The 15,598-nt window shown below is 45.1% G+C and overlaps 1 protein-coding gene across 1 annotated transcript in view; it reads right to left on the reverse strand.

Moving 5' to 3' along the window:
• LOC138637753 (cytochrome P450 3A2-like) overlaps positions 1 to 15,598 on the reverse strand; it is a 129,411-nt gene that overhangs the window by 15,713 nt on the left and 98,100 nt on the right. The window contains exons 10-11 of the mRNA XM_069726671.1: positions 2,181 to 2,308; positions 879 to 954 (exon numbers count right to left, since the gene is read on the reverse strand). Of these exons, the coding sequence (XP_069582772.1) occupies positions 879 to 954; positions 2,181 to 2,308 (204 nt within the window). The remainder of the gene's footprint in view (positions 1 to 878; positions 955 to 2,180; positions 2,309 to 15,598) is intronic.

A 15,598-nucleotide genomic window follows, 5' to 3' on the forward strand; every position in this document is an offset into this window, starting at 1 on the left:
TTATTCACCGCACCTTGCACCATTCACCATCACTTCTGGGAAGCCCTGGGGATATACTTCACCTGTGGGAAGGTATACCATCTAGCTGCCATTCCATCACCCCAGTGGACCCCTAAGCAGCGTCGGTCACCCTGACCGAATACCACAGGTGGCGTCACGAACACTACCATCATCTACAAACTATTTGAACTCTATTTAATTTGGGCGCCCCTCATAGAGCCATGGTCCGGGTCGGGTCACCGTGACATCCCAGCTGAGGGAACTTAAGGACCCAGTACCGAGTACCCCACTGCCCTTACGTGGGGGCGCGGCATTAGCCCCTCGCTGTAAAGTACTTGTGCCAAGTCAGATATTGGCCTCTCGCAGTAAAGTAAATGGACAATGTCAGATATTGGCGCCTTCACTGTAAAGTACACAGACCAGGTCAGAAATTTACCTCTTGCTTTAAAGTATATGGACCAGGTCAGATATTGGCCTTTTGCTCTAAAGTACATGGACCAGGTTAAATATTGGCCTCTTGCTGTAAAGTATATGGACCAGGTCAGATATTGGCCTCTCACTGTAAAGTACAATCTCAATCATTGCTGGTGTCCCTTCACTATAATAAATGTTCCTCACAGTCTATGCACATAATTTATAAATGTTAATGCCTTGCTTTCCATCTATGCTCATCTTAAGCGGGGTTCATATCAGCATATTTTATGATCTGTATATGGGTCGTGATGCTCAGTCTAGCATTGGTTTTCTCGATCTTCGTAGATACATATGATCTTTTAAGCTTGGGTCCAGAGACCTGTGATCAGGCCTGGTATTGCTGTCTGAAAAAAGACTGAAAAACATTTGTGTGAAACTGGCCTAAGCCATGAAATTTCATATACCTTTTTGCTCCTTGTTTAAGCCACTGGCATCTTCTACTCTAGAATCCAACATAAGCTGCAGGAAATCCACACGACCCTTAGTTACAAGTGAAAAACTAGGATGACTAAGGAATTTCAATCATGTTTCTTGTTTCCAAGATTCCTTAAAGCTCTTTATGTAAAATAAAGTATAACATGTAACATGGAATTCCCACTGTATGTTATACATACAGTATGCATCATCTATGTACTTTGTCCTATGTACTAGGTATTTAATTTATAATTTAGATTGTGAGCCCCATCAGGGACAGTAATGATATAATGTGTACAAACTGTAAAGCGCTGCGGAATATATTAGCGCTATATAAAAATAAAGATTATTATTGGCATAAAGTTTTTCTAGATCTGAATAAGATCTTTGATAGCAATTTCCAACCGTTCTAATTTCTAGCGATTTTTTTTTTTATTTTTATTTGTAACAAGAAAATGAATTGCAAAATATTAGTTCTCAAATAAAGTCTACAGTGGACAATTGGGGAGCTTTGGTCTCAAAACAAGTATGGTTAGATGGTCAAAAATTAAACTAAGGGGAATTTTTCTCGGTTATTAAAAATGTGGCAAAAATTGAATTAATAACACCAAGCTACATTGTTTTGGTATTGTCTCTATCTTTCATTAGATAAAAAAGAGAATAAGTTTAATTTTAAAAAGGATTGATGAGATTTTTTCCTATCCACTCAAAAGGATGAGAATATCTGGCAATTATGTGGCCAAATGTTTTTAATTTTTCAGTATAAAAAATATACAGCCTAGTAAATACTGTATGAATGACAGAAAAACGACTGGCACATCCAAACTAGTGTGAATAGGTGCATACCAGGAGCAGCTACCTCCATATACAATATACAATAAAAGGTTGCACTCTATCGTGCCAAAGCATGTGTAATGTGAAATACATGAAATATGAATAGCAAAATGGCTTTTTGAACATTAGGAAAAATATTTGTGAGACGCTTTGCACAGAATTTGGCCAAATAGTGTGAGCCCATCAACCATCATCAAGGTGGTCTCATTAATCTGATGGGTCCCTGACCTCCCTGTCCAAATGTGAACACCTACCTAAGGCTAATGTCTGTATGCATGGGTGAATGTGGACACCTCTCTCAAAAAGCCATTTTGCTATTCATATTTCATATATTTCATATTGGACACGCTTTGGCACGATAGAGTGCAACCTTTTTTTGTATATATTAAATACTGTATGTCAGCTATTTGATATATCAATTATACTTCATCACACAGTTAAAATGATAGAATACTTACTGAGCTATCTCCTTTCATTCTCTTCTCTTTAAAACTAGTAACAGCATTCATATAGAAATTCAGGATGTCTTTCGGAAAGAAATTGACCTTTAGCCCATCAAGAATAGGACGGAGGAATGGAAATAGCACTGAAAGTAAGAGAAAATATTCTCAATGTGATAAAATAGCAAAAGGGTATATTTCAAACATTGTGTAAAATCATTTACAGCAAAAAGTAAAATATTTACCTACCCGTTATACAGTACAAATACATTGCATGGTAATCTACAAGTAAATACCATTTTAAACATGTTTGACAATCTAACTGGAAGTGTGGCTGCAGGGAGAAAATAAAGTTACATTCTCCCTGCAGCCATTTGCTTCCAGTCACTGTGGATGTGCTGGGTGCAATGAACAGTCAGTGATCACAACACAGTATCTTGACTGACATCTTGCTCTGCACACAAGCGCTGCAGAATAGGATGTCAGTCATGGAGTGGGCGTTGACTGTTAACTGCTCCAGCGCCACCCCGATGACAGAAATCGAGGGGCTGTTGGGAAAATATAACCTTATTTTCTCCCTGTAGCTTGATTTCTATCTACACTGCCGGACATGTATTAGGCCTCTTTCACTCACCACATATTTTTTTATATTTTTCACTGATAGAACATGTACCCATTTTAATCTATAGAAAAAGATACGAAAAAATCCAGCAGGAATTCGACTTGAGGAATTCGACTTGATGCCTTAATCATAGCCATGATTAAGACATCAAGTCGAAACGCGTCGGAATATCGCTGCTACTCCATGAACTCTTTGTGCATGAAGCTGTAAGATAAGTTTTATCTTGTATTTTCTTTGAGTGGATTACCATAATAATTATTTTTAAAATGAAGAAATAAACCAAAAATTTTTACTTCAAATTCCTGCTGGATTGTTTTGTATCTTTTTCTATGGACTGTGTGCTCCACCTTCCGTGCAGGAGCAGATGAGAGGTAGCAGATCCTCAGGTGAGCTGACCACTTGCGTGTTTTTGCATTTTAATCTGTGCTGCTATTCACATGTCCGTGTTCTTACAACGACCATGTGTCTGTACAAAGCTCACGGACATGTCCATTTTTTTCTGGTATAATGGATGAAAAGAGCCAATATAAATCTGCTGGTCCATGAAAAAATGCATACAGCACACAGATGGCATCCGTGTGCTGTCCATATTTAACATAAGAAAGTATAGGAAAAGCTTTGTCATTTGTTTCTCTATCTATCCATGAAAAATCCTAATGACACACTGATGGTAAAAATGGGCACATGTGAATCGCACATGTGAATCCGGTACTTAAAGGGGATGTCATGGTGGCGGCGACCCAGTCCATTGCCCTGGGTGCTCAAGTAAAAGGGAATGTCCTTAAAGGGGTTTTGAATAAAGTTTGTGTTCGTAACGCCACCTGTGGTTCTTGGTCAGAGATGACCGACGCTGCTTAAAGGGGTCTACTGGAGTGATGTTAAGATAGTATAGCTTCCCACAGGTGAAGCTGGGTCCCCAGGGCTCCCGGTGTATAGATGAAGATGGTGGGTAGTGCAGCAAGAAACGGAGGACACAAGTTTGCAGTCTCTTTACCTGGTTTACTGATGAATTCAGGCAGCCACATTCCAGGGCACCAGATCACAGGTACAGGTAGGGTCCAGCCGGCTTGGAAGCGAGCTGAGAGTCCCCTTTATGAGGTGGAGTTAGAAGCCTTCCCTCTAGTGCTGTGGTGTAGTTCCTTCCTGCTCTAGGCCTCTCACAAGGTCCTCATGTGTTCTCTCTGTCCTCCTTGTAGGTAGGACACTAACCCGTATGACAGGCGGCTCGAGCCTTTTAACAGGGTCTCTATCATGACCCAGCTCTATGCACCACTGTGACTCCAGGTGTCAGGGCGGACATGTGACTCATAATCCAGCTGTCCTGCTGGTTTCTGCTGTGAGCCGTGGTGTTCCTCACAACCTCAGTCTTCTGGCTACCGGTGTCTGCGCTCTCCAAGGAGGTAACCCAGTCGCAGCTATTCTCACCAGTTCTCACTCTTCTGCACTTCACTTCTCCTACACACTCTCTAGAATCCATTCGGCTTTATCTTTTTCTCTTTCTAGGAGCTGCAGCACTTCTCGTGGCTGCACGGCCCCTCTGCTCCCTTCTCCTCTGTCTCTCTGACGGGAACTCCCTCTCAGACTGGCTGGCTTTCCCTCCAGACCAGAATATATGGGGGAGCTTCCCTTTCTGGTCTGGAGTGTGAACATGTTGCATGTTTGTGTGTTCCTGATAGAGAAGATCCTCCCCTCGCTTCCAAGCGTGACATCACTCTCCCCGTCAGGAAAGCACTGCCACTGTGACAACCAGGAACCTGGGGTAAAACACATGGATGACTGTTATGTTCTGGTGGCCTTGGAGCAGCATGAGACGTACTCTGGAGAAGGTGGTCCCTGTACTGACCGCAAACCCTGAACCTAGCAGCGCAAATAGAAGTAGCCGTGGGGGGTACCTAACACTCCCTAGACCCCTCGGCACAGCCTAAGATCTAACTACCCCTAAAGACAGAAACAGGAAACCTATCTTGCCTCAGAGAAAATCCCCAAAGGATAGATAGCCCTCCACAAATATTGACTGTGAGAGGAGAGGGAAAAAACATACGCAGATATGAAATCAGATTTTAGCATAGGAGGCCATACTGTTAGGGCTAGCGGAACGCACCAAATACTAAGACAGATAGAGTATGGTGCGTTCGCAGCCCGGGGTCCACCGTGCAGAGATGGAACCTGCTGCCAAGTAATGACGGACTATATGGCGGTACTCATAAGTATACACACGTGGGTTAAACTTCACCCAGCATGAAGGAAGCGATCCTGTTGCGTCACAGGACCGCGGTACCGCACATAGAGCGTGAGCAAGTAGTCAGCGAACTCAACCTCAACTAGGATTGAAGTCCGATTAAACCCTTGCTGGCACAACACCGCAACTGGGTGTGTAAGGAAACTAAATAACAATATTAAGGCACAAGAGTGCATGCGGTGCCGCACTGACGAACGCCACTAACCACCCAGGCTTGGGTAAGGAAAGCACAGAGGAAGTGCACGGCGCCGTACTGGCGGTCACAGCAACTGGACGCTGTAATGTGTGATTAGTGCTGTAGGATAAGTCGGGCGCTAGATAGCAACCATACACCTTCCGCGAACAGACATTCAATAGGGTAGGGGTATCCAAGGACGACTTGCACTCACAACATACACACATTAACAATTGTACACTAGCGCATGGCCGTGCGGTCATGCGCAGTTTATATAGTTGCAGCACAGGAAGTGGCCACAGAAACTTTGCCCTTCCAAGACCTGCCAAGAGGACCAATGGAATGTGCTGCAGAGCCTGAGCACATGACCCTCGATCTCCAATGGGAGATCTTGCCCTGGGCATGCTCAGTGTGTGCAGACAAGGACTTAGTCCCAGAGAAGTCCGCTCGCTGCTGACCAGCACTGGCTTTATTGGTGTGAAGGAACAAATTAAGAAGGATTCTCCATTTTGTGCTTTTCGACTCCATTTTGTTGTTTTGAATATAAATTTTGTTAGTAGACTAAAGTTTACAGATGTTATGAGACCTTGATGAGACCTTGATTGTTGCAACCTGGGCAGAACATGAGACTGAGGGTGCATTGTTCTACGAGACTTTGACGTCCAGACTGTTCCTGTATTCTTATAGGCTAAGAACTGTGAACGTGTTCTTATGCTGGTTGGTTGAAGTATAATTTTTTATGATTATAAAATATGATACGCAATAAACGAGGGCTCAGAGATCTGCTCGATCCCCCACACAGAGGCACGAGTCTCCGTCTGGTCATTTTCAGTTGCCGGCAACGCCCTTTAGATTAATTTGGAAATCACTGAGTCAACCGTGAAGGATCACTTTAGATCCTCCCTCAACAGCTTGGCGCCCAACGTGGGGCCCCAAACAGGAACGCCTCTGCCCCCCGGAGGACAACCAGACAAAGGACCCTTGGACCGGACACGGGCACTGGAAAATTGGGACTGATCATCCCCCACAACAACTACGGTAAGTTGGCAGTTATACTGTCCAGACTGACCGTTTGGTGTGGTTTTCCTGTGTTTGTGCTGCAAAGAGGATCTGAGGTTTGTTCCCGATGGTGGGGTGATTTTTGGGTGGAATCATATAGAGGTGTAGTTCCGTTGGGAGCCCAGTGCTCGAACCGTACCTCATAAAGGACGGACACCCCGGATTGACCAGTGATGTAATTCTCTTTATAGTCAAAATATCCTGAATTCCTGATCATTGTTAGAATCAGGCGCGGTGAGGTGATCGAAGATTGGGTAGGATACGTAACTCAGGAATATATAGAAGTATACAGTATGTATTTCTAGAGGTATCCGGAGGGTTAGTTTGAAACGCCCTCCTCCTTTCGCTGAGTACCGCATTTTTGGGTTGTCCCAGAGGGGGACAGGTAAACCTAGTGGAACAAAACTAATACAGCTGCTCTGGTATTGTGCACGACTAAGTAAGGATATTTAGCTCTAAAGGAGAATCATGTTTTCATTATGGAAGAAAAATAAGAATTTGAATTTGTGTGATGGAACTGATACTATTAGTCTCATGATTCAAAGACGGGGAAAGAAATCTGTCAGGAATGCAGGAAAAAAATTCTCAATCATGGGTTTTCCTAAGGGCGGGAGGCTACAGCCTACATTATGGGATGAAGGTATCAGAAAGAACAAGGGAAGGTTAACTGATAATGGTTTGCTTAAAGACGCTGAGGAATTCCGTGGTCTGGCACATGAATTGTGTGATGAAGATTATGTGGAAGTGGAAGAGGAAATGAATTCTAGTTGTTTTTGTTACCGTTAAGTTGAAAAAGGAAAGCTGTCTACTACTATGACAAAAACTGAGAAAGTGGCTGAATGTTTTGTGGTGCAGGAAGGAATTGAGAAAGTGATTGAGGGTAATGTGTTAGAAAGACAAATAATTAAAAATAATAATCTGAAACAGGGGGGCTCCCTGTTAGATGATGAGGTCCCTCCCCAGGAAATCAAGCCTCTCCTCCCGACTGTAAAGTCCGTGCCCCTCAATCCCAAAGCACCAATATATTCTGGGTTGCCAAAACTCAGTGCGCCCCCACCCTATGATCCTGTCGGGTGGATTTGTGATGTATGCGGAGTTACTAATTCTCAGTGGAGACAGGTCTGTTACAATTGTGGAGCGAGGAGACCCGGGGTCGTAGCCCCCACCTTTCCCTTGCTAAACGCTGACGGCACCTATTATCGGCCACCGCCAGCACCAGCTCCTGTTATGCCTAGTATTGCGAGTGGTTATGAGTATCCGCCCCCACCTACCTTAGTCACCCGCTCAGAGACGGGCTACACAGAGGAGATAGAAGATTTCCAGGAAATGTATTCTAATGTTATTCCTGGACCCCACGGCCATGATGTGCTCTTTAGGATAGGGACAGGGGATCTCACAAGACAATATGTTGGGGCCATAGTAAATGCCGCAAACAATCAACTCCACCATGCTGGAGGACTGGCTGCAATGATTTCACAGAAAGGCGGACCCATGATACAGGAAGAATCTAATTCGTATATACAAACTTATGGTCAGGTAGAAACAGGACAGGTCGCAGCAACCAGAGCAGGACAGCTGCCGTGCCAATATGTGATACATGCAGTGGGACCACAATATAATCCTACCAACATTCCCAGGTCCCAACAGTTGCTTACTGAGGATGTCCAGAACGCAATCCTGTATGCCTCCTCTGTTCCCCCCAGTACGATGCCTCAGCGTACAATGGCCATACCATTAATCTCTGCCGGTATCTTTCAATATCCCAGGAAGGATGCCGCTATGGTCATAGTATCAACAATAGAGCGCTGTATACAGGAAAACCCCATAAAATTGGAGGAGGTCCGATTTGTTCTCGATAGCCACCTAACGGCCCATCAGGCAATACAATTTGTAACTGTAACAGAGCCTGCTGCCCCGCTTCTGCAGCAGATGTCTTTTGTGCCCGTACTACCGCCACCTCCTCCCACCCCTGAGTCAGTGATATCAGAGTTTGAAGAAGATGATGTGAAACCTACTCCTGAGAGGCCAAAGTATACCCCCTTTTCTCCATCCCAGATAGACACCCTTTGTAATCAGTTACCAGACCCAGAAACCTCCCCATGGCTTTCTATAGACAAATAGCAGTGAATCGAGAGATTTATTCCACTCCCCGGAGAGATCTGTTACATTTACTCCAGGTGAAGGCTGGGGAGGGATATTTTCCAATTATTGAGGGTGGCATAACCTATAATGTGAATTTGGACGGGGGAACCTATGAGAGTGGTGTTGATTTCTGTAATGCTTTAAAAGTTTGGGCACAAGATAGATTAGCGGACCAAGCTACCTCCCTCACAGATGTCACACAGGACAAGGCGGAGACTGCCGAGAAGTTTTATGGGCGTCTTATGGTAGTGTTTAAAGATTTGGGATTCTCATTGTATAATAAAGCCCATTCACACCTTTTTGTGGCAGCTTTAATGTCCGGCCTTAAATCTGAATTGAAAGAGGCAATAATGTCAGTTAGACCCGACATTGAGACTTCCACTCCAGATGATGCATTAAAAATAGTAAAGAGTTTTCAAAAGAACTTAGCCCGTTCTGCATCAGCAGGAAAGACAAAGGTTAAACCAGTAGCCACAGCAATTTCCACTCCAACTCTAGCCCCCACCCCAGGAACAAGGTCGCAGCTGGTTCCTTATCAGTGGCACACACAACAGACTTCAGCTCCAGTCCTCCCACCATACATGAATTCAGCTCTCTACTCCAGTATTCCTTTTAACCCTATGTCCGGGAATCTCACTCTCCAGCCCTGCCCTGCCAGTTCTCGCTTGCAGTGTTGGCGCTGTGGCCGGCCCGGTCACTTTCAGAGAGATTGTCATACCCCTGCTGACAGATGCTACCCTCAAGTTCCCCCTTCTACCCGTAATCTGAATACTGGTAACTCTGAGGGATACTCTGGTTACAGACAGTCTCAAAATTCTGATAATCGCCCATACTGACGGGGTGGCCAACCAGGGTCTGCCATCACAATGTCCTCCACCAAGCCTGGGGCATGCTCATCCGTCATGCTTCCTGTCGGGGACACCCTTGTCAAGTTTATGGTAGACACTGGGGCGGCCAATTCCATAATCAAGTCATCAGATGTACCTACGGATATCCCTATTCAATTCTCAGACCAAGAGCTTGTTTTAATTGGAGTAGATGGCAGGCCCAATAAACATACTCTTACAAAACCCATCCCTGTGGGACCTTTCCCTGAAGTTACTGCTCAGTTCGTAATCTCTCCTACATGTCCGGTAAATTTACTGGGGGCAGATTTATTATCACTGTTCCGCTCCTGGATACAATTCCAAGATGATGGTCAGATGGTCCTCACATTATATAACCCCTATGCAGATGAACACCATGAGGAGATCTGTATCCTACGCGCCCTTCCCACAGTTATGATGGCCCTGATAGGCCCAGATCCTCCCCTAATAATGCCTGAGGATCAGCGACTCACCCCATATCTCTCAGAAATACCACCCAAACTTTGGTCAAAAGGGCCAGATGATATAGGGAAAATGCCCGTAGAACCAGTAAAAGTGTTTCTCAAACCTGGTGCCCCTTTTCCCAAAGTCCATCAATACCCTTTGAAACATGATCAGGAGCGGGGTCTCAAGGGGCAAATACAAACGTTACTCGATAATGGTGCCCTGGTACCCTGTGTTTCCCCATGTAACACGCCCTTGTTTCCTGTTAAGAAAAAGACCCCACCCGGCCAACCCCCTGTGTACCGGCTGGTACAAGACCTACGGGCAGTTAATGCAGTTACTGTTCTAGAAACTCCAGTGGTGCCTAATCCACATACTCTTTTGTCCCAGATACCTCAGGATGCCGCTTGGTTCACAGTCATCGACCTCGCCAATGCCTTCTTCAGCATTCCATTACACCCAGATTGCCAGTTTCTGTTTGCATTCACTTATCAGGGACGACAATTGACGTGGACAGTTATGCCTCAAGGGGCCCAAAACAGTCCCAATCAGTTTGCAAAAAATATGGGCGAGTGTCTTTTACCCTGGCAGTTAGAACACCCCTATGTCACGCTGCTTCAGTATGTGGATGATCTTTTGTTGTGTGCACGATCGGAGCAGGAAGCCATTGCTGCCACTGTTAGTCTCCTCAAGTATCTGGCAGATCTGAACTGTCGGGTTTCGGCCTCGAAACTTCAGTTCTGCCTTGGTCAAGTGATACTTTTGGGTCACTGTCTCCTTCAGGGTGTCAGACACCTCACAGAAGAAAGAAAAATAGCCGTCAGCTCCCTTCCTTTTCCGAAAGATGAGACTGCACTCCAGCGTTTTCTTGGACTATGTACTTATTGTCGTCAGTGGATACCGGACGCATCCCGTATAATGCAACCTCTCTACAATGCCCTGAAAGACGGTATAATGAGCTATAAGGAAAGATCACCGGTTTGTATGGAAAACCTTCATCGTGCTTTCTCTGAATTAAAGCGGCTTATTGCTTCCGCCCCTGCTTTGGGCATCCCGGACTATACTCAACCGTTCCATTTGTATGTGTCTGAGAATGAAGGACACGCAGCAGGGGTCCTCACACAGTTGCATGGCAATAGGCAACGACCAGTGGGCTATTATTCGGCCCACCTCGACCCCGTGGCCCGGGCATCACCAAGTTGCATGAGGGCAGTTCACGCCACTCACTCATTGCTTGACAAGACTGCAGACATAATTCTTGGACATGAAACGCACATTTTTGCCCCGCATGATATTGCGGCAATACTGACACTCCAACAGCCAAGACATCTGACTGTACAGCGACACTTGCGGCTGCAGTGTTCACTCCTTTTGCCTGACTACGTCAAGTTGCATCGCTGTACTACAATCAACCCCGCTACTTTACTGCCGGTCCCCAAGAAGGATGGCAGTGATGAGGATTACCTGCAACATGACTGTTCCCAACTCCTGACTGAAGAAACAGCTACTCCGCCAAATGTCAGTGAGAATCCACTTCCAAATCCTGATCTGGTGTTATATACGGATGGTTCAAGATATGCTGATGAGTTTGGCAGATTCCACACCGGATACGCTGTTACTACGGAAGACACTGTAGTGCACGCAGCTGCACTCCCGCCATCACAGTCAGCACAAGAAGCAGAGCTTCAGGCTCTGTCTACTGCATGTGTTCTGGCCAAAGACAGGCGGGCTAATATATACACGGACTCACAGTATGCATTTGGTATTGCTCATGATTTCGGAGCCCTATGGGCCAATCGAGGGTTTATTACTACCGCCGGGACTCCGGTGAAGAATGCTGAAGCTGTTAAAACCCTCATGGACTCAATCAGATTACCTACTCAGGTGGCCATTATCAAAATTAAGGCGCACGGTCCTAGGAACAGTCCACAGACTGTTGGTAACGCCTTTGCGGATATGCAAGCAAAAGCTGCTGCTCTCCTACCCGTTGAACCGACCATACCAGCTATGGTGACCACACGCTCTCAGCGTAAACAGTTACAAGAAACACTGACTCTACAGGAACCTGATGATCCACAACAGACTGAGGTCTTCTGCCGGACCCCGCGAGACCGCTTAATGACGATGCAGAGAATGTCCCCAAAGGAAGAAGTGAAGCAGTGGAAGGCTGATGGAGCACGTATGGACAATGGTCTCTGGAAAAAGGACCAACTTGTGTGCCTCCCTAAGCGGATGTATCCTGCTATTGCCACGTGGGCACATGGGCCCACACATCGAGGAAAAAACCAGGCCCTAGCCCTGGTACAAAAATTCTACTGGGCTCCAGGTATTTCCACAGTTCTGACAGCACTCAATCGTGCATGTAATATCTGTCAGACCTGCAATCCTGGTCAACTTCAACGTGTACCCCTGAAGCACCTTGCTAAGCCTGACTATCCTTTCCAAAGGCTCCAAGTGGGCCACATCACGTTGCCTAAGTCTGGAAGGTATGAATATTGTCTGGTGGTTGTCGACATGTTCTCCAGTTGGCCGGAAGCATTCCCGGTTACCAACATGACTGCAAAAACTACAGCAAAGAAACTTGTGATGGAAGTTATATGCAGATATGGTGTTCTGGAAGTTGTTGAAAGTGACCAAGGTCCGGCCTTCTCTTCTTGTGTGTATCAGGAGGTTCTGACAATGCTTGGATCTACTGTAGCCCTCCATACTCCTTACCATCCACAATCTAGTGGGAAAGTTGAGAGGTTGAACGGCACACTGAAGGGACAATTGACCAAAATGATGCAGGAGACTACGGCTCCATGGCCAGAGCTCCTACCCATTGTACTGTACCACATTCGTACTACCCCTATTGCAAAACATGGCCTGTCCCCATATGAGATATTGTTTGGTGCTAGGCCCCCAGTTGCAAATTTCCAGCCTCAGCAGTTATCAGAGGAAACTGACTGTACTGTTCAATATGTTATTCAGCTTAGTAAAAATCTAGCTAACACCCATGCTCTAGTTTCTTCTTCCCTTCCAGATTCAGCAGAGACCGACACTTGTCACAACTTGAAGCCTGGTGATTTTGTGGTCGTGAAAAGGCATGTCAGAAAACACGGACTAGAACCCTTGTATGACGGTCCCTACCAAGTCCTCCTCATCACTCCTACATCAGTAAAGCTGGAAGGAAGGACAACGTGGATCCACGCATCGCACTGCAAGCTGGTCAAACAGACTAGTAGCAAATAAGAGAACATAATGTTTTGGTTTTTCGTATTTTCTTTAATAACATTGGTAACCGCATGGGACAGTCTAAATTCCCCAACATCCTTGAACAATAAGTTTGTACAACATCATGAAAGATTACTGAGAGATTTGTTGGATAATTCCCAGTCTCTGGCAGATTGCTGGATTTGCACACATTCACCAGTGTCAGCCACAAGTATCCCCTTTTTGGCTATTCCTGTCCCGCCTGAGGAGTTATTTGCTTGGACTAACTGTTCTGACACATTCGCTAACAATGCTACAAATAATGTTAAATTATGGAATACTACTGTCGGTATACCTATTGTGGGATGGGTTGGGTACCCCTGGTGGCAAGGTAACCTTTCAGGAAGAGATATACACCTTCAATATCTAGCCTATGAAGGAGGGGCTTGGGTACCTATGAATAAGACTAGCCTAACCAATCTAGGGCAAGTTCCAACGTATGGTTTACAAATTAGTTTTGATGTGACTTCATATTCTACTGATGCTTTCAAACCAATATTGTTAGAAAGGATGATACATAATATGTCATGGAAATTTTCTAGTCTGTTTTTACAGGGTTCTAAAGATATCTGTGCTAGCATTCCTGGCAATATACCCTGTAAGGAGTTCTCTGGATATGTGCCGGGGACCCCCACTTGTGGGAATCCTGATGTAGGTTATTGTAGTCCTCTAGGACAATTTCCATCTTGGTGTATGCTCCAGAATGTCTCAGCCTTCATAGACTTAGTTCATAGATTGGTACTGCAACATTCAGCCTTATGGGATTTACCTGTTGATATGTTCTGGGTGTGTGGAGACAATGCTTATAAATGGTTGCCAGTAGGGATAAAGGGCACTTGTACTCTAGGTCGATTGACCCCGGCCACCTTTGTCCTCTCAAGTAAACAGTTGGATACACAGACTATACCCAAACATACATTGTATAAAAGAGCTGCAGACAACTCACCCCGCCCTTCAGGGAGACCACATGTAGTACAGATGGGTATAGCCATTAAAATTGTCAGTTCTATTTTCATTTACCCTATGATTACACAAATGTGGGATAAATTGGTTAGGGCCACAGACTATCTAGATGATCAAATTTGGGATATATTGGATATACTTAATACTACTGTTGCTGTCCAAAACCAACTTATCATAGTCACTAACCAACACACTGTAGTACTGGATTACTTAACAGCAGCACAGGGTGGTATGTGTCAGGTTATTGGACCTGCTTGCTGTCATTATATAGATCCCAATAGTACTTTAAAGTTAAAGTTAAAGTTAGAAGATATTTAAAGACTCAGAGATCAATATGATAAAGACATTGATCGTAATAAGGACAGTTGGTGGGCAGACACCTTCTCCTTTCTTAGGCTACGTTCACATTAGCGTTCCGCTAATGTGCGTCGCTGTTGCGTCGGCGACGCAGCGGCGACGCAGCGGCGCCGCGCCCCTATGTTTAACATGGGGGACGCGTGCGTTTTTTTTGTTGCGTTTTCCGACACGTGCGTCGTTTCCGACGCTAGCGTCGGACGCAAGAAAATGCAACAAGTTGCATTTTTCGTGCGTCCGATTTTCGTCAAAAAACGACGCACGTGTCGCAAAACACAGCGTTTTTGCGTGCGTTTGCGTGCGTTTTTTTGTGCGTCGTGCGTTGCGTCACCAACGCAGCGGCGCGCAACGCTAATGTGAACGTAGCCTTAATCCAGCCAATTGGTTTAAGGGATTTGGGGGCTGGATAGCTGGAATCTTGCAAAGTTTGTTACACATCGCTGCCATTATCCTTGTCATGTATGTAATACTAAAACTTGTTCTTTGGTGTATTTCTGTATGTATTAGGAAATTCTGCACTAAGACAACTAATGATGAAACCAAAAGCGTTGCCACCCCTGCTCTTCTCTACACCGATTTCACAAAGTTATCTGATGAAGATGTTGAAACCAAGCGTATGGCTACCTTCAAAAGACCTCCTCCACCGTCATCAAAAATTGTTATTCGTAAATTGTAGCATACAGGGGGGACGGGTGCGCCGTAATAGCCATGCTGGTAACCTGGCACCAGTCATGTGAAGACCGTACCCCTCGAGCTTATAGTTCGGGATAGTACCTCTGATGCTGCATATTGGTTCACAAAATTTATCTGGGGGGGAATGTGAAGGAACAAATTAAGAAGGATTCTCCATTTTGTGCTTTTCGACTCCATTTTGTTGTTTTGAATATAAATTTTGTTAGTAGACTAAAGTTTACAGATGTTATGAGACCTTGATGAGACCTTGATTGTTGCAACCTGGGCAGAACATGAGACTGAGGGTGCATTGTTCTACGAGACTTTGACGTCCAGACTGTTCCTGTATTCTTATAGGCTAAGAACTGTGAACGTGTTCTTATGCTGGTTGGTTGAAGTATAATTTTTTATGATTATGAAATATGATACGCAATAAACGAGGGCTCAGAGATCTGCTCGATCCCCCACACAGAGGCACGAGTCTCCGTCTGGTCATTTTCAGTTGCCGGCAACGCCCTTTAGATTAATTTGGAAATCACTGAGTCAACCGTGAAGGATCACTTTAGATCCTCCCTCAACAATGGCAGAAGCTGAAGAAGCAGCAGTAACTCTCTGTACAGAGTGAGACTGAGCAAGACGCTGGGACCG

Source organism: Ranitomeya imitator, chromosome 5, assembly GCF_032444005.1.
Source record: "Ranitomeya imitator isolate aRanImi1 chromosome 5, aRanImi1.pri, whole genome shotgun sequence".
Taxonomy (NCBI): Eukaryota; Metazoa; Chordata; class Amphibia; order Anura; family Dendrobatidae; genus Ranitomeya; species Ranitomeya imitator.